This window comes from Neopelma chrysocephalum, unplaced genomic scaffold (assembly GCF_003984885.1).
Source record: "Neopelma chrysocephalum unplaced genomic scaffold, ASM398488v2 Primary Assembly neopelma1_98, whole genome shotgun sequence".
NCBI classification, from domain to species: Eukaryota; Metazoa; Chordata; class Aves; order Passeriformes; family Pipridae; genus Neopelma; species Neopelma chrysocephalum.
This window is the reverse complement of record NW_020897761.1, coordinates 2,899,933-2,922,604: the sequence shown is the minus strand read 5'-3', so window position 1 is coordinate 2,922,604 and position 22,672 is coordinate 2,899,933. Positions and strand designations below refer to the sequence as shown.

Sequence of the window (22,672 nt, the reverse complement as noted above, 5' to 3'; positions counted from 1 at the left end):
CATAACCCTCGCCTTTTATAGGCGAAACTTCTGCCGTATATTAAATTCTCCAGCAAACGGACGGGGCTTTACTGCCAACTGTAACTTTAACGTCTCCCAGCCCCTCGGTTAGTGGGGAGGGATTATTAATAACCAGGGTGTGCATGGCCAGCCCTCGCCGTTTGCCCCGGTGACGGTGGCTCTTGGCTGGAGCTCCCGGTGCGGGGATACCAGCCCGGGAATGCCGACAGCTGCCTGCGGGGGGATAAACCTGCCAGAGGCATTGCGCTGGTCAGGACGTGCCCCGGGGAGCTTGGGAGAGACCTGGAGCGTCCCAGGGGCATTGGCAGGTCACCAAGCCGTTGGTTTCTGCTCACCAAAAGCCTTTTGAAGCTTCTGTTGTGGGTATCTGGGGGACTCAGTGCATGCCATGTCTCTCCCCCCATCCCAGTTTTTGGTCTGAAGTATTACAATGTGAAATGGAAAAGGTGCAGAAGCATATCCTCGGGGTTTGCTCTCACCCAGAGAGCAAATACCTATTTTTCGTTGCCCAAATGCAGGGAAGTAGGGGGAAAAAAATCCTATAGGTGAGTAGCAGGAGGAGAAGGGAAAGGTGTGGACGCAGAGAGGGAGAAGGGGATAGTAAAGAAAAGGCAAACAATCCAGTTTGCATCCTGTGGGTTTGGTTTCTCTTCGAGCTACAAGCAGACCAGCGAGGGGGAATAGAAGGGAGGAGGATGCTGTGACTCCTCCAGCTGCCCCCAAAAGCTCTCTGCATGTGCCCTTTTCCCACCTTAAAATCATCTTTTTTACAGAGAGGGGGAAAGACTGGAGCTGGGAAGGGTGCAACATGCTCAAACCCACCCTGGCACCCACAGGATGTGTGCCAGGACGCCCCGCCCCAAAGGGACTCCCATCACCCCCCTCTCAGCATCCCTGCCTGCCACCCGCCTTTTTGGGGCGATTCTCTCACCGGGGCCCGGTGAGACTTAGCATTTCTCTGTTTGGAGCTGGGATGAGCGTTTATTAGAACTAAACAGCTGGGAGCAAGATGATATTTAAACTGGTATTAGGAGAGCACCGGCGGAGGGAGATAATTCCTGGGGCGGTCTGGCAGCGCGGCGGCCGGGGAGCTCCTGGGGTCTCCTGCTGGAGAGCGATACAGTTAATTTGCAGCCGGAGCTGGAGGCTGGCCCGTGCTGATATTGCCGTGTTATTTAGAAGAGAAAGGTCAGGCTGGAGATTGAATAATCATTGACAAGAAATCCATGGGGGAGCGGGGCGGCAGCTCCAGGCGAGATGCAGCGTCCCTGTGCTGACTTCCCAAGGGGATTCTTTCATGCGCTCTGGTCCCCGTGGGGTGTCGGAGGTGTTTGTGGCAGGGATCCTGTCCCCCTTTCTCCAGCTTTGGGAATTACGGCCACCCTCTCCAGCTGCGCCCTTTTCCATCTAATACCTCCATCTCCGGAGGTATTAGAGCTGTCCTGGTTTTCATCCTACGCACAGGCTCTTTTTTAAATTGCAAATTATTCTTAAAATTATTTTTTTTCTCAGAAACGTTTTCAATTTTTTTCTTTCTTTCTTTCTTTCTTTCTTTTTTTTTTTTTTTTAAACTAAAACCCCCCCAGGAAAACAGAAGCTAGAAAGCTTTCCCCTGCTCCCCAGCCCTGCCCCAGCCCTGGGTGTGATAAGGAAAATCCCCATTCTAGCTTTTTTTGGAAAGAAGTGCACTAACAAGTCCAACAAAGCAGTGAACCAGCAATGACAATGAAAGCTTGAAAATGAGTTTTTTGCATGGACAAATCCACATGTCCAGAACGACTCACCTCCTCCAGGGAAACTGAGGCACAGTGGGAGGCACCAGGGATGCTGCCTGAGGTGCAAATCACATCCCTCTGGCTCCCATGCTCATGCCACTAGGAGAAGGACTCTTTGCTCACTCCCCTGTTGCACCCCGAAACCTTCCCGCCCCCTGCACCCCCTGGAGAAGGCACCCAAGGTATTTTGCTTTCCTCTTTTTTCTCCCAAAAAATACACCAGGTTTGGTTTCAGGGTTTTTTTTTTTTTTGAATTTTTTTTTTTTTTGCAACAAAAGAAACTATTTATTTGGAATATGCATTACCAGTACAAATCAGGAAACTGTAAAACCTACACCTTGTTAGTATCGTCATAGAACATAAAAGTCTCAGTTGGGATCAGAAAGACAGAGGCCTTTTTTTTCTCTTTACAGAAGCAGAAAAGCTTAAAGTTTCAAAACCAGGTCGGAACAGAGAGTCTTTTTTTTTTTTAGGGTTTTTCCTTTTTTTTTTTAATATTTGGAATCCATTAGGAAGAGAAAAAAAAAAGATGGGGGAAAAAATAGAAAAGAAAAAGCAACTCCGAACTGGATCATCTTTACAAGGGATAGAAAGGGCTTTGCAAGAACAAAAAAAGCAAACCGACAAAACCAACCCCCCAGGCAATGTCTGATTTACATCGTCTTAATAATAATAAAATAATAATAATAATAAAGGTGTATGAAAACAAAAGGACTCCAGGAAACCTTGGGATTAAAAGTAACACCCCAAACCCTAAACCGTTCAGTGATGTGAAAAGCTCAGGTTTTTTGGGAGGAGTGGGGGAACTGTTTTAAGAGAAAACTGAAGTGATGTCAAATAGCATCTTTCTTAGCGCTTTTCCTTGAATCTCATGCCACAGCCACACAGATTTTAGGCTGTATTTGGGGGCTTTTGGGCCATGTCCCACCATGGGTGGGGGCTGCATTGTCCTGTCCCTTGTCCCTCATCCTTCTCAGCACATTGGTGCAGCCAAAGCTGAGGGCCAGGCTGCAAGACCCCATTCTCAGCAAGGTCCATAGGCAAAAAGAGGTTGGAACTTTCCTCACTTCGAATCCCTCAATTTTGGGCCAAGGGGGATACTGGGATTCAGGGCAGAGCATATGGGCATCTATACGATTTGGGGAGGATTCAAGCCCTTTCATCACTTCCATGCAGCTCAGCAACACCCCCAGCATGGAAACCCATGGGGGTTCAGCACCTGACTCCCCATTCCTCCCTGAAACCCCTCAGAATTCCGTCTCTCTTCGGAGACATAATCCCACCGCTCAGCCCCAGGGCAGCCACAGAAGGATATTCTAGAGCTGGGAGTTGAAGGGAGTGGGGAGAAGAGGAACACCCCCCAAAAAACACCAGCATCACTTTTCACATCACTCTGGTCACAGCTCAAAAGCGCAGGGGAAGCGGCAAGGCCATCGTCTTGGACAGGTCAAAATAAACTTAGCATCATCATCAAAGCCCCCCCCTCCCATCCCAAATAATGCCAAAAAAATAAAATAAAAGGTCATTTCTGGGTCTCAACGTTAAGAAACATAAAGTGTTAGACTGTACCTATTAATGCTCACTATTCCAACCATTTTTTTCTTTTTAAAGTTTTACAAAATGAATTACCGTCACTTTTTAAACATTGTGTAAGAAGAAATGAGTGTGCACAACTCTACACTTTTCTAGCATTCTTGAACTAATTCACAAATGCGAGAAAATGAAAAAAAAACAAACCATGGGAAAAAACAAACAAACAAAAAAAAGGAAGATGAATGTAGGTAGTTTGATGTTATAAACTATACAGGAATGAAGCGCTTGTTGCCACAGAAAGAACAGGGACAGGACCTTCCCCCTGTTCAGTTTTGCGTGCTAAGAGGGTCATTTTTTATTCTTTTATTATAAACACTATTAAATTCCGACTGCGTTTTTGGTTTTTTTTTTCTCCTTTATCTGAATATACAAGAACATTCATTATCAAATGTTCGTTATCATCAATACTACAAAGAACGAGACACAAATCGCAAGAAACAATGGAAAATGTTAATAAAGCTGAAAGAATCGTCGAGTTTTTTTGTGATTTTTTTTTACTTTTTATTTTTTTTGAGTTTCTGCAGGTTTTTTTTGTTTGTGTTTTTTTTGTGGTTTTTTTTTCTTTTTTGTTTTGTTTTGTTTTTTTGGTATCGAAGTCAGGTTTTTCTGGGCAGAAAAAAAAAATAAAAAAAGAAGAAGAAAAAAAACCCCACAACACTCAGGGCTGGAGTAGGGGAGGAGAATGGGGAGGAGAAACAAAACCCAAAAATAAAAAAAGCAAAGAAAAAGGCAAGCAAGCAGCTACGCCAACGCAAACTGGAGGGACCAACTGGGGAATCCAGGAGGTGATTTGCAAAGTACCATGGAGGAGTGAGTGCCCGGCCCAGGCAGGGGGTGCCATGGGCAGGGGGACAGGCAGGAGGGGCAGCGGCTGCAGGGCAGGGGAAGGCAGCCCCTGCATGGGCTGGCTCTGGTAAGCAGGTGGTTTCAGCTCATTCCCAGTTGGTTCCCAGGAGGGACCGTGGCATTCCTGCAGGCATGGCACTGCTGCTGCTCCAGAGAACAGACATGACCCAGTCCCACATCCCTGAAACACTTTGCCAGAACAGTTTTGTGTAAAACAAGCTAGAAGTGGATAAAAGGCAGCACTGAGGGAGGCCACGGGAGGAGGAGGAGGAGGAATGCAGGAAGGTGCAGGGCTGGGGAAGGTGGGCAGCACCCAACTGTCCTTGCAGGGAAACAACCTTCTCGGTGCTCCTACCACAGGTGGGAGGCAACCCTAGACCTCGCATGTCACATCCCACTCTGCCATAGGGTCCCCATCCCTGGCATGGATGCAAAAGGAGCAGAAAGTGTCTCACTGTTGGACACATGAAGCCCCTGCACTGCAAGGTGACAGTGTGTCAGAGCTGTGGGCACACCACTGCTGTGCCCTGCAAGCCAAGGACCATTATTTTTTCCAGCAAAAAGGTGAAAATTTTTTTGGCAGAGCTTTAAACAGTTCTTGCTTAACGCTGCTCTGTGCTGGCAGTTCCCACCTCAAGACCAGCACAAGCAGGGTGGGCATGGACATTCAAAAGCATGAGATGCAGCCAAGAGGTACTGGGATCCATCACAAGGTGCCAGGCATGCTGCACCCACACCAGTCCCCACGACACCCAGGGTCTCGCTGCGGGCTGGCTCAGCTTCCTCGTGCCCGCTGGAAGAGCCGACGGCCAAAAGTACCGCCCTGGCACAAAGCTTAGCCCAGGGAAACTGGTGCTGCCTCTCCCTGCTTTTCCATGAAAGCCATGTGCTTCCAGCATCAGCCACCTGAAGAGGGGCGTTTCAGCAGGATGAAGCCTTGATTACCAGCCACCACTGACTGTCCAAACAGTGGATTAGAAAAGCTGGGTAGAAAATTCCATGATTTCTCCTGTGGTCACTGTTCAGAGTAACTCTTGGGATAAAACCAGCCCCTTCACAGCAGAAAGGCACCCCCAAGGGAGGCACCCACTCAACCTTGAGGGTTTCACCCTCAAGCAAACCTGTGGCACTGTAACCAAAAGCATCCAACACGCTCAGCCCACCACATCCAGCCTCTGGGATCCTGCTGCCCGTCCCTCACTGCCAGCTCGGCAGGGCTTTGGGAATGCAGAGGGTGGCACAAACCTCTGCAGGTCCTGCCTGCACTGGGGAACCCACCTCCTCCTCTCCCACACCATGGCACGCTCCTGGAAACATGAGTCAGCACTCTGTGACACTCTCCTCACCAGGAAAAGTCCACCACCAGCCTCCCTAGGTGCTGTGGGAAAACTGCTGGGGCCCCACTGACTATCCATGCCTGATCCCACACGCTTCCACGGAGGTGCTCAGCGACTTGTTATCAGCGATGGCTGTTTCTCACCTGCCTCTGCCTTCTTTCCTGGCTCATCCAGCTCACAGCAGCCAGCGGGATGTGTGGCAGAGTAGGGCAGGTTTCCCCGGACTGGGAATGGGCTGGTACCTACTGGAAATGAAGGGGAGCACACTGGCTCCTTCTACGTGCGCAGGGGCTGTGCCCGCCCGCCCTGTCACCGCGGTGCCCGAGGGACAGCTCACCGAGGCAGGGCTGGGCACAGGAGGCGATGCTGGGGCCAGCAGAGGCGAGGTGGTAGCAGGCCTGCGGTGGCAATTCCCTACGGAGAGGTAGCATGAGAGACAGGGGGGCGAGGGGGCTGCCTGCCAGTGAGGGAGCGAGACGTGACTGAGGGACGTTCGCGGCTCCTCAGAAAGACACCGAGCGTGAGGCTGTACACTGGTCTGGGTTGGTTTGTGAGGTGGCGGTGGATTTTTGTTTTTCCTCCTTAAAATCCTTCTACCTGTTGACATATCCTTCGGTGGGAAGGGGTGAGGGGGAGGAAGTGGTGTTGTGGTGGTAGTGGGGAGGGGGAAGAGCGGCTTCTACCCAGAAAAGAAAGGGAAGAGAGTATAAAGAAGTGTCCAGATTGGCTGAAAAAAGCATCCCGACGAAGAGAAGAGAAGAGAAGGAGTCTTCTTGTGTGTGCTGATTGGGTTCACCTCCAGTCTGACTGCTGCGGTGTTAGGAGAGGCCCCCTCCCCTCCCGCCCCCGCCGGGGCCGGCTCAGCCAGGGATGCAATTTGCTGCGAGATCAGTTGGAGGTATCAGAGTGAACGCTGCCAGGGCCTTCTGTGGGGGAGGTCACCGACGATGGGGTAGTAGCGTCTTGCCAACCTCCATTAGCCTGTGGGAAGAGAGACACGGAGATGTCAGTCACCCAATGGCACGGCACACATGGCCCTACTCATGTCACCCATCCACCTCAGAAACCCCTGTTCCTCCCTCAGCAGGAACCAATGTAGGAGGCAAAGATTTCCCATCTGGGTTCCCACCCACCTCCCACCCCATCCATAGGGTTGGGGCCAGAAACAATTCTGTTACAAACAGGGGTTTTGATAAACTGCAAGTGCTCATAGAATGTCCGTCCCTTAAAACTATTTCTCCAAAAAACCCTGAGCTCTGGCTGCTTGGGTTTTCTTTTACCACCAAATATGACCATTCCCTATATGGAAAGAGGAAAATAGCAAACATCTCACTCCAGAACCCCCTGCCTGGATGTTATCTGAACCCAAGTGCTATGAACATGCAGAACAAGTAACAGGTCCCAAGGGACTGCTGAGCTGTGCCATGTCCCCCAGAATAGCTCTGTGTCCCCACCTCCTTGAGAGAAGCCAAGATACAGTGCAACAGAGGTGCCACCTGAGGGTTTGTACACCAAAGCATGGCAGACAACTTGTTTATTCTTCTAAAAACAGGTGCTGAGCTAAATTCTCCAGCCTCTCAAGAGCAGAGCTACTGGAGGGCCCTGGCTGCTGCAGGCAGGAGCCAGCGGTGCACAGAAGCTGCTCCTCTGTGGCTGCCATCCCCTTTGGAGAGGAGCAGATGTCGCACCCAACCTCCTCTACTCACTGTGACATTGATTCAGTGCTTGGCTAATTAATCCTTCCCAAGCGCTGCCCAAGCTCCAGTTGGCAGCAGTCGCTGTCCCGCTTTAGCAGGTTAGCAAACCTTGGGTGCAAGTGTGAAACCAGACTGTGCACAAGCACTACCAGCCCCATGAACCCCTCGCCTGCAGGGACCCCATGCCCACTGCCCCCACCAGCTTCCACCCACACCCGGGCCCCGGCCCACCATCCCTGTGCTCCCCGAGATGCAATATCCACCCTTCCACGTCTTGGACTGCTGCAAGAGGCAGCAATTACTGTAGATTATCAGCCCGACAATGACAGGCCGTGTGAAGAGAGACACAGAGCCAACTCCACCGCCCCGAGACTGGCATATTCAAGTACACTTAGGACATTAATAGCAATTTACGTGCCATCAGTGAGAGAGAACCACAATAGCTGTGCTGGCAGCCTCTTATTACCAAGCCTGTTATTTGTTGGAGTTACAAGCTATAATCACAACAGAAACTTTCAAAACCCTTATCTTCCGTGACGCACCAAATCTATTTCAGAGCCGTAATTGCTATGTCACCGGAGAGTTTGCTGCTTAATGCACTCAGATGCCATTTAGTGTTTGCAGGGTCATTACTGCGAGCAGGAGGGGGGAGAGCAGAGGGGGCCGTGTGGAGCAGGGCTCCGTCCCTATTGTGCTCAACTATTTTTAGAGAGGCTTTTGCACGCCAGTCACGGCTGGAAGGAGTGAGAGGGAGAGCGTCTTGCAGGCAGTGACTGCAGTGTCTCCATGTTTAGCACCCCTCTCCCCAAAATGCTGGGAAGCCCCATGGCACTCAAGTCTGGGAATCAGCCTTCCTGTGTTGCAGGAGTTTGTGTGGCTGAACACCACCTTGGTCACACCCAGCGGGAAGTCAAGAGAACGTTGGGGAGAGACCTTCCACAGACCCCACACCCTCCTGCTCACCCAAACTGGGAAGGCCAGAAGGTACAGGTCAAGTGATGGAAAGGAGGCCCCAAGGTTGGCCATGACATCTTGACAACATCCTTTGGCATGGACAAGCCCTCTCTAAGGAGGCCAGATCCTCCCCAAGGCAGAGGGCACACAGACACCATCCCCACTCATTCAATGGAGTTCACTCCACTGCTGCACGGATCAAGCCACATGCAGGATGCATCCAAGTCCACCCAGATGGCTCTGCCTCTTTCTGAATCAAAGAGATCTCTTGGGATCTGAGTGTACTAAATTGCTTGGGATCTCCCTGAAAGATAAGGGAGTCTTTTGAGGAGGCTCCTGCTCCTTGGAGATCCTCTAAGGAGTGTCTGCACACAGCTGTGACTTCCTCAGGAGGGGCACTAGCCAAAGACATAGCAATGGTCTCCAAGACATCTCTTCAGATGTCCCCTTCTTGTGCCAAAAAACAGGCAGGGCCTTGGTGACTGTCCAAGTCTGGAGCCCCGGTGATGGATTGCTGAAGCAACTGGTTTTGGTGCCCGTTTCCATAGGTCTCAGCATTTTTGTCACCTCCAGCAAGTCTGGCTGGCTCCCTGCCCAGGCCTCCTACGTGGGGCTGGGAGATGACTTTCTGCCAATTTTTAAAGGTGCCTTCTGCTTAGCACAGAGGCTGTCTCGGCATCCCACCTTCTGTGACCAAATCCCTGTCCCACCATCGATGGTCATGGGTGTCAGGTTAGCCTGCAAACACACCAGATACTGGCAAGTCTGACAGACAGAGCAGCCTTAAAGAGGTTTCAGATCTCTGAGCTTTTAAGAGCTTGTATCAGGGTCTCATTACAATATGCGCTGAAGGTCTTATTACACACCAGAGAATCCAGCCTTGTCTGGACATCCCTTTCCAAGGGTCATGTCCAGGCATCCCTGGCCATCAGAAGACACCAAGGCATCTCTGATGGATGGAGTTTGGTCACTGAAGCCCTGCCAGACCAACTTCCACACCCCAGCTGGTGGTTATGACCACAAACCAAAGCTCGACCATGATGGTGAACTGCAGCTTGCTGAGGAATAGAGCAACAACTTTCTTCCCAAGGCTCAAATGCTTAGAGCAAAAGGTCTCAGCCCAAGTGAGGAGCTCTCAGCTCCTATAGGTACCAGTGCCTGGTGACCCTTGCTGACAAGACTGGATCCAAAACTCCCCCTCACACCCACCACCATCCCTGTCCACACACACTATTCTGTAAACAGGCACAGCTCTGCACAGAAGTGGTTTTAAATCAAAAACCTCACACTCTGATGAACTTAAAAAAGTCTCTCATTTTAGACTTTTAAACAAACTATAAATTAAAGTCCAAAAAGAAATTTCTGAAAGGGCTGTTCTTTAAGATGACTACAGTTCTCTCATTCATGTGGGGGAACTAGAACACTCTGTGGATTTACAGCCATGGGACAGTGGCAGGAAGGGCAACGTTTTGGGCTGAGACCCTCCAGAGGACTATGGCAATAAAGATCCAACTTCTACTGGAGCCCAAGAGAACCTGAGTATCTAAATGCTTTGAAATCCCTAAACTCAGGAACCTCCTGGGTACACACATGGACCCCACAACACTGTCTAGAGAGCCCAGACACTTAAACCCTCACTTAATGGTGCAAAACCCTACACCTCAAAGTTTGCCAAAAGGGTTGGCTCAGGCCCCAAACACCCCCTCCTTTCAGGTGTGGGGGGGTCTTTCCTTCCTCTCAGTGTGACCCAAGCCTGGGTATCCGCCACAAGCATCCCCATCCCTTCCTGGGACCGGTGCTGCCTGACACTGTCTCCACCTGTGGAGGAGAAGGAATCGGTTCTCCCTCAGCCTCAGCCATCCCTGCGGGTCACGGGGGTGGGGTGGCTGGGACACTGCCCATTATCCTGCTAACGATGCAGAACCGACTCCAGCCCTTTCCACCCTGCAGAGTGGCCTGTCAGCCGTGGAGCAGCAGAGCCACGGAGGGAGCTGGGCTTTGGGTAGATTCCTCTTCTCAGCTGTCACGACTTACACGCATTTAAAAATTCATCCCCCATCAAGGAAGGCAAACCCCGAGCGTTGTGTCCCCTGCCAAGGTTTCCAGCAGTGGAGCCGGGCAACCTGCCGCTGCCTTCCCAGCGCTGACGGGCTCCGGGGATGACTTAACCTCAGCCCCGTGCAGACATCATTGTGACAGGGCTCTTGACTAGGTTTCGGCTCATCTCCTTCCAGCAGCTCACGGGGATGCTCGGGTGATGCGGGGACGGCAGCTTTCTGTGTCACAATCAGCTTTCCTCCACATTCTGCTGCCCTTCCTTGGCATTAAAGGGTTCAGGGAGAGTCAGGGAAGCCCTGCCTGCCACGAGCCAGCCACCCTGACTGCACTGAGGAGTTCCCCAGGACCTCGCCCAGGATCGATGCTTCCAAGAGGGCAGCTGCACTTCAGGGTGGACAAACTGGGATCAAGAGACCTCACTGGGTGGGAAGACATTAAGTGACAATAAAAGTTCCAGGCTGGAGCTTTTATCCTGTATCCCCAGGATACAGGGGAAACAAAACATTACCCAGAAGACGCCTCCTAAACTATCTGCTTAGCTCTGGACTCCCTCATTCCCTGTGACTACCATAGCTTTTTGGGGAAATGAGCAGTCACCCATAAACCCTTTGCCACCCTGCCTGTCTCTTAACAACATTCAACATGGGCCAATCTGGGTTTCTGTCCTCCTTGAAAACCAGCCTGAGGAGACATCAGGTGCCAAACATGCCAGGTCCCCATTTGGAAAGGGCAGGGGGAACCGATGAGCCCCCGTCATGCTAAGTTCAGCAGTTCCCAGTACTGCTCATGGGAACACTGGTTCTCCCATTACCACAGTCAAAAACACCAGTCCAGGTCTTCTCGTCCCATTTGGCTTTCAAGTTTCCACTCTCTCTTTCTTCTCCTCTCCCCTGCTGTCCCCTCCCTGCCCTGTAATCCCTGGCAGCAACTACCCCCCCGCCCCCCAAATTTTGGCTTAACCCAGGCCACTGTTATTTTCCAAGCCAACTGCAACTGTAATCAGCTCAGCCTCTTTCCTTGGGGGTATTTTAATTTATACAAAAGTATCATCTCTTATCATGATCAGCCTGCGATTCATTTACTCTCCAAGTATTAAAAAGCCAGAAAGGGAATAAATTCAGTGCACGGAGAAATTAATGCGGAACGATAGGCTCTTTCATGTGGCATTTCCAAGTGCCGTTTTTGCAAGGGGCTTATGTAATGAGACATAATTATCTGCACATGTTCAATTACATTACTTCACAAATCCTCCCTGCCTCTGCCTCCTTGACGTCAAGCCGCCCACTAAGCCCCGGTGCCCGCAGGAGAGGGGAGCACAGCCCCCCGTCCCACTGCACCCCCTCCCCACGCCGACAGTGGCCATCACACAATGATGGCCCACAGATGGTCACATGCCAGGTCACCACAAATGGCACAAGCTTGGCCAGAAGGGTGATGGGACTAGACAGTGCACCCTACAGGGGTCTTGGCTGCAGGACCACCACCCCACCTGGAGGACCATCACCTCCCTTCCCAGCTCAAGACCACCCCATTTTGACCTTCAGCCTCCTGGAGGGGCACTGTGGCAGCCTGTCATGTCCAGAGTCAGGCGTCCCCTCCTCTGTGCCACCCTGGACACCGCTGCCACCACCCACTCGATGCTCACAGCCTCCTTTTCCAGGCTGCCCTCCTCTCCCAGCTTGCTGTCACCGCCACTGAGATGGTGGACGATTGATCTGAGAAATGAAGTTGGATTGCTGTCCCGAATCTACACTGGGTTCTCCTTGTGTGTGTCTGATCGATTTCCCCCTGTGCGACACAGCTTGTCGCTACAAATTTTCATGCTAGTCAGAACCCGCCAGCGCACCCAAGAACAAGGAGAAGATCCTCCAGAGACCGCCCTCCCCCTTGCATCCTCCCCCAGCCTGGTTGGGCGAGGTTTTCTTGGGGTTGACGTTGGTTGGCTCTGTGGGGTTTTTTTCTCCTTTTATTTGCGAGCGTTATTGCTGCCAACCCCATCGCCACCGCGCCTTCGGACGCCGGCCGGGGGTGGGTTATTTTTAGACGGTCGCTCAAGGATGGCGCCATTGGCCTCTGCGTGGAGCCACCTCTGGACCGGGGCGTTCGCGGTGACATTCCCCACCATGGTTACACGAGGTGTCACCTGTTTAGCAGCTCCTCTCGGCCGAGCGCGTGTGGCCGCAGGTGCCAGGCGAACGCTGATCGGCTCTGACAGTCCTAGACGCCAGCTGCCTGCACAAAGCCTGCCCCGTCGCCACTTTTTTTGTGGGCAAAGCTCTGCCGTTGGCGTGACCGATACAGAAGCAATAAACTAGGTGACCGTAAAGGCAAAGACAAGTCCTACTAAGTGGCATTCTGAGCCCTATGGCTTTGAAATAATTGGTAGTGAGAGAACAAGGAAAAAAAAAACAACAAAAAACCAAGAACCCGAGCCTATTTTTTTTTTCTTACACTGATGCCCTGCGGACTATACATCTGACTTGCCGCGAGTCCGTCACTGTATCCTCCTGTCTGGCTGATAACATGGCGAAGGGTATCCACCTAAACAGACCAACGAGAACAAAGACACAAATTAGAATGAATGAAAGGTTAGCGGCCAAAGTCGCTTCCATTGATCTTTGGCAAGATAAAACAGTAACAAGAATAATAATCGTGATAATCATCATCATAAAAATAAAGGCATATACTCAAAGAGGGGTAAAAGAGAGCTGCAGTTGGTCTTGTGGAGAGAGATGAGTCAGAGGACTACTCCTGCCTCCCTCACCACCCCTTGCCTGCCCCGGTGGCCCTCTCATGCTCTCCTTGGTCCCAAGTCTTTCGAGAAAAAGAGTGAAGAGGGAGAACAGTGTGGCAAGCGTGGGGTGGGATCTCCTGGAGCACATCATCGCGGTCAGCTCCACCATCATGCTCAAGTTCCTTCTCCTACCCCCTTCCACCCTTGACCCCAAGCACTGGAAGCTCACAGCAGTGGAAGGAGATCCTTTGGAGTTGGCTGAGTGCCTCCACTGAGGAGGGCCCAGAGAGGAAATATACCTACCATGGCAAAGGTACCAGAAGCTCTCCTCCGGCTGCCCTGTTCCTCTCCCTCCACTGCCCCTAGCCCAGCCCAGCAGTGGTGCGTGTGGTGAGCACGTCTCATCACCCACGCATGACATGTGTGCTCCACATTCAGCACCATCAGGGAGCAGCCTCAGCTTTAGAGAGCTCTCCTTGCCCAATGCATAAGTGTCAGAGTGGCTGTCGTCTCTCAACACAGAACAGAGCCTTAGATGCCAGAGAGGGGACTCACGGCATATCTGGACATCGGACAGGAGGTGGGAGATCTGAGTGAGATCCTGGCTATTTTAAATTCTTTCTTTTTGCCCCAAGCATGGGTTGATGTTTTGGGAACGCTGCTCAAAGTTCCCTTGCTCTCTCCTGCTTGTGTGTGCATGAGTGGTGTGAGTGCCTGTGCTTTGGGGAGGTGGGGAGATGGTGATGGGTGGTTTTTAATTATAAAAAAATTTAAAAAAAAAATTTAGCTATGTCTTTGAACATTTATTGCTCTTCAGCAGATACCTGGTTTGGCATCAAAGGAGTCGTGGAAGCCTTGTAAAACGAGACACCAGTCCAAACATCTGGCCCCTTCCCTTGGAAGAATAAAGCAAGCAGAACCTAAACCTCAGTTGCTTTTGTTTGACTTTTGCCTATTCTCCTACACCTTCTTTCCTCCTAGTACGACTATCAAGCCAGAGCCAAATGCATTCACAAAGTGTGGGCAAGTCTCCTCAAGACCATGGTTGTTGGTTTGGTTGGGCGTTTGTTTTTAGTTTCTTTTGGATTGATTTTTTTTTTTTTGGTGGTTGTTGCTGTTGCTTTTTTTTGGTCGGTTGGTTTTTCGGTTTGGTTTGCCTTTTTCAAGTGTTGGTTGGTTTGTGCTGGTTGAGATTTGCTCTTTTCAGACGGGAGGGAGAAGTGCCAATACAATCAAAGGCTCCTCCAACACTAATGCATTCACTGGCAGTACATCGGATGGGTCCCTACCTGTGACTGCACGTTGGCTCCAACCTGGGCCCCTTGGTAAGAATCCCCATTGAGAGACTGCACGCTCATGAACAAATCTCCAGAGTTTGACATGTTAAAAGAACTGGAAGAACCTGGAAAGGAAAGAGTGAGGCACCTGAATCACAGAAAGGAAAAAGATCCACCCCATGACTCTCAGCCAAGAGGAAGGAACAACATGCAAAGCAACCACAAAAACAAAACACACAGTCAGGTTAGTAGTATGAAGAACAGAGCAAGCAAAAAAAAAGGATGCACTCTTGAGGTTATTCAAAGCCACATGTTGTTACAGCTCAATGCCAAGAATATTCTTCAACAGCTCCTCAGCTGGAGGAAGGATTCTTCATGCTTTTCACTGAGACAAACAAAATACAGCCTGGAGGACTCGGACAGCCCTTTCCCTTCATTTCAGGGCATCAAAATCCTTCAGGCAGCTTCAAAAAATCTCAGTTGTTGGGGGTGTCCACCCAGCAGACTGCACTGGAGAACTGAATTACCCAGACAAGCCTCGCTGTCGGGAGCAGAAGCCTTTGCAGTGGGCGAACCAAGCCCAGGCTGAGAAGCTCAGACCAGGGTGGGTAATTCCACTCTGTGCTGCTCTCTGCAGGGTGAGCACATCCAGACCCCATCCAGTTTCACGGCTGGAGCTCTGGCTGAGCCACAGCGGGCTCTGTGAGGGAGCAGTGTGTGGGGTTTGCCTTCGGGACACTAGGAACCCATCACTGGTGGGAACTGCAGTGCACCAGGAGCAAAGTCTCGCAAAAAATGTGAAGGCACCTGGGCTAGATTCCCAGTGCCCATGACGTTGGTAAATGTCTTTCATTGTGATGGGCCACGAGAGAACACAAGGTTGTTACGGCTCTCCTGGGCCAGTTGCCCCTGAGGAATGAGCTCTGTAAGCAAATTCCCCACTGCATGGACATGCACCAGTCACCGATGTTATACTAAAAAATGATAACAGGTGAAGACAACTGGGTGGGATCAGGAGGAAAAAAAACAAACCACAAATGAAAAGAAAAAAAAATCCTTTGCAGAAACAAGGTTTTCTGCTTCCAGCTTCGAGATACCTGAGCACCTCCTCAACCACTGAATGGGAGAAACAAACCCATCATGTAACTGGAAGGCAGGGAAGGAGGCAAGGGGGTTAAAAATAAATAAAAAGGTTTTATGGGATTATTTCAGAACTTATCGTGCAGATCAGCGCGTTAAGTGTGAGACAGCTCAACGTGCAAGGTTTGGTTATATACATGACGTTAGCCTTGGAAAGGAGAGACTTCAGGGGCCCAGGTCAGCTATGCTTTCAGCTCCAGTCCCAAATATACTCTCAACATCTACACTGCCACTTCCAGCCTGGAAGACTGGCAACCACAGTCCTGGTGGAATTGCCCAACTATGGCTCATGCGTATGCTCTGAGAAATGCCTGGCAATCCCCCTCCCCTTGCTGGAGAGGGAAAAAACACACTGGATAGATCCCAGCTCTGCCCTGAAGGTGGACCAGGAAGGCTCTTCTAAAGGAAGCCACCTCTGAGAAAGGTCAGGGAGCAGGTGGGAGGTCTATGCTGGAGCCTTCATGTTCACTAAATTCTCTGCTGCTCTCTTGGTGACTGGCTCTTTTGTCAGGTGCTGGCAATTCTCAGAATTGAAGGAAAGCAGAAACATTGCCGCCAGATACAACGCCCAAGAGTGTCAAGAGAAAGACTTATCCTGAGCACACTGAGTCTTGGATCAGGACCCTCCCACCAGTGCCTGAAAAGAGTGAAGCCAGGAATAGCTCATTGTCTGTGCTCACTGTCAACCCTGCCCAACCTGTTCGAGAGAGCAATCCCACAGTGCTGCGTAAAATAACGGGGACTAGTCAGAAGGCAGCTGTAACCATCGCCTCCTCTGCTCAGCTGGCAAAGGGCTCCTGTCACTTCCCAACCTCTCAGGTTACTTGCTATTTTAAAGGCAAAAAACCTAGGGAAACGAGCTGGCAGACTGAAGACAGCCCACCCTGACAGTGTTCAGCTTTAAGCATGAAGACAGGCATGTTTCACACACATAAAGATGCTTCGACCCCATTTTCTGAGTGATTGCTTTGACCACCAGAATAAAAGCACAGGGCAGTAACACAGCTTTGTATTCCTGCAGTGGCTTAGGACCAAAACACTCTGCAGCTACTGCTCACAAGAAGCAGAGAATATTCTCCTATTCTTCTCAGGTGAGCAGAAACCTTTGAGATCACACAAATAATCAGGGGCAGAGCTGGGAAAAGGACTCTGGAATCCCTGAGCACCTGGCATGGCACTGCTACCGCTCTGCCCCCAGCAGAGCAACATTTCATCCCACCTTCCCCTACCAAAAGAAAATTATAACAACAATAACAAATAAAAATGCCATAAACTTAACTGGTATTTTATTGAAACTTAACAAACCTGGCCATAAAATTGAGACTGGGAAGGAGGAAATAAAAATAAACAAACAGCCGCAAACTCTAGTTCTGAAGAGCGACGGTGTCTTGGAAATCATGAGGAGCGCTGGAAATGTCACTTACAAGATATACACTGCTATTGGCAAGGGGTATTTTTACAATATATGTGCATATCTAAACGGTAAATATGTCTTGCCGCTGATGTGGATGCAAAGATAAATATGCGCATACCAATGGCCCCGCATGTATGGATGCATTTGTATCAGAGCCGTAATTGCAGAGCCCTCTGTGCCACCGCGCTGCTGCTTCAGCACTCCACCGTCTGCCTCCTCGCCACGCCTGGAAATTACAACCGCCCGGAATCTCAGAGACACGGCTAAGAGGAGCTGACACACTCGGGTGGGAGAGGGGGCAGGAACGTGAAGAGGCCTGAAAATTAAGGCTCAGGTATCCTCCAGGAATCCAAGTCAAATCCTTTCACGAGAGGAGGCTCTGTCGTAAATCTAATCTGCCCGCTCTGAAAGGCTCCATCCTGAACACACCACGGGTCTTTGATGGTCCTAACTTGGTCTGGGGCTTCTCAGGGATTGAGAGATAACAAATGAGAGAAGCTCGTCTTTGAGCTTGTGAACCTGGGTGAAAAGGGCTCTGATCTTGGCATGGAAGTCCCTTGATGCCATTGTGTGTAGACTTAAAAACCTACTAGAAACCCCAACATTTTTTATGACTTGTAGCACTGTGGAGGAGTGGTTTATCTTCAGCATCCAGACAGCTCATTAAACCCATCACCATCAAGACCTATCACCTTAGTACTGAGTTTCTATGAGGTCAGCACCTGCTTCAGGAGTGCTGGAAATCTTTAAGCAAGCTATGGCTGTCAAATCTTACCCCTGGGTGAAAGCCTACATCAAAACAATGTCTGTGAAGAGATTCCTTACATCCCTAATGCTTCTGATGAGCAAAACCCACTTCAGTTTTGCCTCCAATTCAAAAATCTTCAAAAGTTTGACTGCTGGTATTTCTTGCACCACTTCTCCAGCTCTTCAGAAAGCTTCTTCTCCAGGTTCTCCAATGTCTTCTGTGTTCTCATGGTCTCAACTTCCAACTCAAATTTTCCAGGACCTCTTATAAATCCTTTTCTCTAAAGTACCTGACAACTCAGATGACATCAAGAATTAACACAACCAAAGCTGAAATCAACGGCAATGACAAACATGCATGGAGAGCACGGGATTTACCCCTCCTGTAACTTTTCCTTGTGTCTCTACCACGGCCAAAGATGAGGGAAGAACATGATGGATCACACAGCTTCTCAGCTGGACAAAGCCACTGAGTTTGAAAGCAGGTCTAAAAGCCAGGGATGATTCAGCAGGACACTTGTTCTTTTTCACTTGCCAACACTTTAGACAGTGAGGCCATGACCAGAACAGTCTCTACTGAAGCAGGGTCCTCTCCAGCACTGTGTTTTGGATACAAATGGACAAAGGAAGAGAACCAACAGCAAGACCTGTGCCTGATGAAGTACATTTGCAGACAACAGCTTTGCAAGAAGATTTTTACAAAACAAAAAGGTAAGCAGGAAAAAAAAGAACAGCTCAGGACAATTTTGGCTGCTCTGCATGGAAGATTTCACTGGATGTCATCACCTGTGTGTGCCCCTTGAGGACTCTGGTTGGCAAAAGGGTCTGCCCACATAAAATAGCTTTCATTTGCCATGTGTTTTTTGTGCTGAGATTGTCCAGGCAATCAAAGTGAGGATGGGGAGTTGTTAGCCCAAATGAGCCAGACATCTCAGCTTATTTGAACATCTGGCTGATAAAGCCCAACTGCGTGTATTCACGATGAAAAGGTGTTTGACATTCAGGCCTGGGTGACTGAGGATGGGGGACCCTGCTTTGAACGTGCCAGATGGCCAGACAGATGCAATCCTTGCCCTTGTCAATGTGTGGCCAATCTCTTTGACTGACTGAAGCCATTCACTGATCTCCAGTAACATGGGCATCAATGCAGAGAACAGATGGGCCTGCGTAGCCACAGCAGAAATGAATTTAGCTCCTGTCCCAGGTCCCATTGCATCCAGTTCCACCTCCTCTTCCAGCATCATGGCCCTCCAGGGACTATGTTGCTGGCCATTTCTTCCTCATGACCTGTCCTCTGTCTACTTTCTTTCCACATGTCCTACAATGTATTTCAACCAGAAGGTCCGAAAAATTCCCAGCAAATTCTATCTTCATTCAGGCTCCTTCCTCACCAAAGTCTCAGTCAATGATCTGAGAACAGGCAGAAGTTCATGGTGTAAAAGGAGAGGCATCATCCATCTTAGTCCTTCACCTCTTCATCTACTTCCATGTTCATCCCTGGGGAATTCAACACATCTGGATGGCTCATAGTCCGGGACGCAATCTTCCAAATCTTCCTCAGACAAGTATTTCAGACCCAGCATGTACAGGTGTGCTTCTTGTTGCCAGCACCTACAGGGCAACCTGAAGTCGATCACATGACCCCAGATGTCTTCAGGATCCTTCTTTGTCCCAAAACGTGACAAGGCAGGGATGCCTGACTGAGCTGTTACATCTGCATGGTCAGCAGGGGGAGACCTCAACCAGGGATGCCACTGCTGGGAGATAAAAATCTCAGGCAATTCCAGCTGTCTTCTCAGGGGAGGACACACCAGGACGCCCAGACCCACTGTCTCTGCCAGCTGACTCAGAGACCACTGCAGCGCTGACAGCAGGGCCTCCCTGCTGCTTTGCCACTGTTGCAGTCTACAGGCAGGGTGGTGGGATCCAGGCCAGGTTAGAAACACTTTATTTCTAGCAGAAGAAGGATCTCCATGGCCTGTGAGCTCTCCTTGCCCTGCTTTTAGCACCGCTGACACATCAGGCAAGTGAAAAGAGGTCAATGATTCTGGAGCGCAGGCGAGCGAGCCAGAAAGAGGACCCAGGAGCTCAAGTTTTACCTGTTAATAACAGGACTGTTTGTCCTTCCTTGAAAGAGCAGTGTTACCCAGGGATTATCTCAGCTGTTTACTGCAGGGTACTGGCCAATTTATCTCTGAAACAACCGTGTTACTGCCTGCAGGGAAGGTGAAGAAACAGCCTCGCACCGGAGCACTACTTAACCGGGCAGGCACTGGGGAAATGCTTATTCTCCTACATGCAGGCCAGATCCAAAATCACTTAAGCAATTCGAAGTTCTTCCCTTGCTATTCCAGGCCTTTGGATCTGACTCCAGTTGAAGAAAGAGGAAAAGAAGGAAAGCTGTGTTTCTTTGCTTCAAGGTGAGGTGGGCTGCAGGACAGCATCCCAGGCAGCAGGCATCTCCCTCATTACACACAGTTCTGCCCTCTCCAGCAGAATTCCCTCCAGCCTTTTCTACAGGGGGGTGTTAAGAGACTCCACCTGACCAGGTATTTTGAGTGAGTTCTTTGGAAAGAATGAAATTTTTTAAACTGCCGCTAAATCTTCAGCAGTTCAGGCAATTGAAGGGGAACAAAAATCTCCAAACAAACCAAAAAGAATCAAACATATTTCCTGCAAATTGTCCTTGCAGAGCTCTGCTGGATCTACCTGAGCCCTCAGAGCATCTCACCTGAGCCAGGGCAGGCAGCCCTGGGCAAGGAGGAGGTGGCAGAGATGTGTCCCACCAGCACTTCTGACCTGCAACATCTCTACTCCCGGTGGCTCTGGGGGCAGACCCTTAGAAGTACCATGTCTTCTGGAAATTAAAGGGTTATGTGTAGGAACTTCTCTCCACTGCCCAACTGAATAAGCCTTCTGCCACTTGCTCTGTCAAAGCCATCCACCTGAGCCCCTTAAAGGTGTGGAGGAGCTCCCCAGCACAGAGCAATCAACCCTCACTTACACATTAGCTCACGGGTAACGGGCTGCCTTTGCCTTCCTGCTGGGGGACTGGTTCTGGACATCAGCCAGAGACCCATGCCACTGCTTGCTCTCCTTCTTTGTTCCCTGGCTCTCCACTTCCCACACAAATCCTCCAGATCTGGGGGTGCTTCTGCAGTGTGATCCTTCTTATACCTGCACAGTCAGGGTTGTGCTCACTACAGAACCATGTCCTGACAGCAACCAGCATTTACACAGTCTGCTTAATGTCTTGTTGCCCCCCATCCTCTTTACTCCTCTCCTTCCTCTGAGTAGCCTGCCTGATAACAGCAAGCCCTGGGAAAGGGCACCATGAGCAGACACCAAACTCAAAGGCACAAGAGTGGCACATTCCCACTCTCCCTCCCACCCCTAAAAAGAAAACAGGCACACAGATATTTGCATGGATAACAAAGTACATTGCACCTACGAAATTCACTTTTTTCCCTTCTTTTAAACAAATCCCAATTTTCCATCTCTCTTGGGATCACAACCAGCTGACCACAGCCCCGGATCATTTTTGGGTCAGCGGACCTTGCAGAAGGCACCACGCATGAACTAAACATCGTTCTCTAGCAGAGGAGTTGAAATCTGGGCAAAGTGCTCTGTGCCTTTGACCCTCAAAACAAACAAATGGAAACCACAGCAAATGGGAAGGAAAGGGGGAAAAGGGAAGGAAACGACCCATGAACTTCTCTGGATCGCACTGACACAAAGGGAAAATAAAATTCACACACAGAGCACACTCTTGCAGGTGATCCAGACACTGTCATGTAAGCAATCAAAGATAACCACAATGGAAAGAAAATCAAAGAATACAAATTTATCCAAAACAACCCCCAAAATGGCATGAGTTAGGACATCCCAGAAATGCTGGGGTTTATCCATTAGGGTCACTCATGCTTTCAGCCCCAGTGAAATAAAATCATTATGCAATAACTTTTCCATTACTTTTTCTCTCCCCACAAAGTGCAAGCAATCCCAGCAACAGTTTTCAGATAATTTTTCTGGGTTTGTGTTTACCATCCATGCATATAAACCCTCAACACAGTCATAAGGTCCAATCACATCCTTTTTCCAATGAAAAACAGAACAGGAAAGGGAAAGAGGAAAAAACTGAGAAAACAGGGGGGAAAAAAGCAAAGAAAATAAAGTATCCCCCCACTCCAAACCAAACCCATTTCTCCTTTTCATTTTTTTAAAGACCACAAACCAGACCCAGAAAATAAAAGTTGAAATAACCAAGAGGAGAAAACAAGAGAGAGATTAGAGGGAGGGGGGAGAACAAACAAAAAACCGAACACTAACGACCCGAAATAAAAGAAAAATAAAAACTAACCAGCTGAATTGGGAGTTGAGGGTGAGTTAGCCTGGCTTCCATGGGCTGACACATTGGTAGCTGTGACAGCCGTTTTGGCAGCATAAATATTGGCTTCCTCTTGAAATTTACCTATGTTCTTCTTGTACCGGATTCTCTTATTTCCAAACCAGTTTGATACCTAGAGCGAGTTTAAGAAAAGACAAAGACATTAACATTTCAGCTCTGGCAAGATCACCTGGGTGAGGAAGATGGATTAGTTCAAGGTAAGCAGTGCATATTCTTTTGCCCCCCAAGTTTTCCTAGCCATGGAAGGAAGCACCTTCTACCCACGTGTGGCAGACCAAGCCCAGTAAAGGTGATGGGACCCTCTTGGGAGCACTGGGTTTGTGTGGATATATCTGGTTCCTCTATAGATGGGATATCGACTTAAGGAAATGGGATGCTCCACAGGAATCACCACCCCACGAAAATATAAGACGGATTCAAAAAAGCCTGAATTTTGAAAAAAAGTATGTGTCATTCTGGAACTTTTTTTTGCCTCCTCCTTAGTATCCCTTTGATGGGACAGATGCCCTGATTCCCAGACGCCCATTCTCCCTTTGGAGAAGCTAGTGTGGTTTTCAGGGAGAACACCCAGCACACTGTCTGGGGCCTGGCTGACACACAAAACTGCCTTGGTATCACTAAAGCTCTTCTTTGATCCATCTCTGTAAAATCAGTGCACAAGGCCAGAATTG

The 22,672-nt window shown here is 49.7% G+C and overlaps 1 protein-coding gene across 3 annotated transcripts in view; it reads right to left on the bottom strand.

Moving 5' to 3' along the window:
- Positions 1–2,050: 2,050 nt before the first annotated feature.
- Positions 2,051–22,672, bottom strand: part of PBX1 (PBX homeobox 1) — a 131,201-nt gene continuing 110,579 nt past the window's right edge. For 2 of the 3 annotated variants that reach the window (XM_027694529.1, XM_027694528.1), the window contains exons 6-9: positions 21,954–22,113; positions 14,305–14,417; positions 12,733–12,822; positions 2,051–6,553 (exon numbers count right to left, since the gene is read on the bottom strand). In XM_027694529.1, the coding sequence (XP_027550330.1) occupies positions 6,461–6,553; positions 12,733–12,822; positions 14,305–14,417; positions 21,954–22,113 (456 nt within the window). In that variant the 3' untranslated portion in view covers positions 2,051–6,460. The remainder of the gene's footprint in view (positions 6,554–12,732; positions 12,823–14,304; positions 14,418–21,953; positions 22,114–22,672) is intronic. The other variant, XM_027694530.1, reaches the window with a different exon arrangement.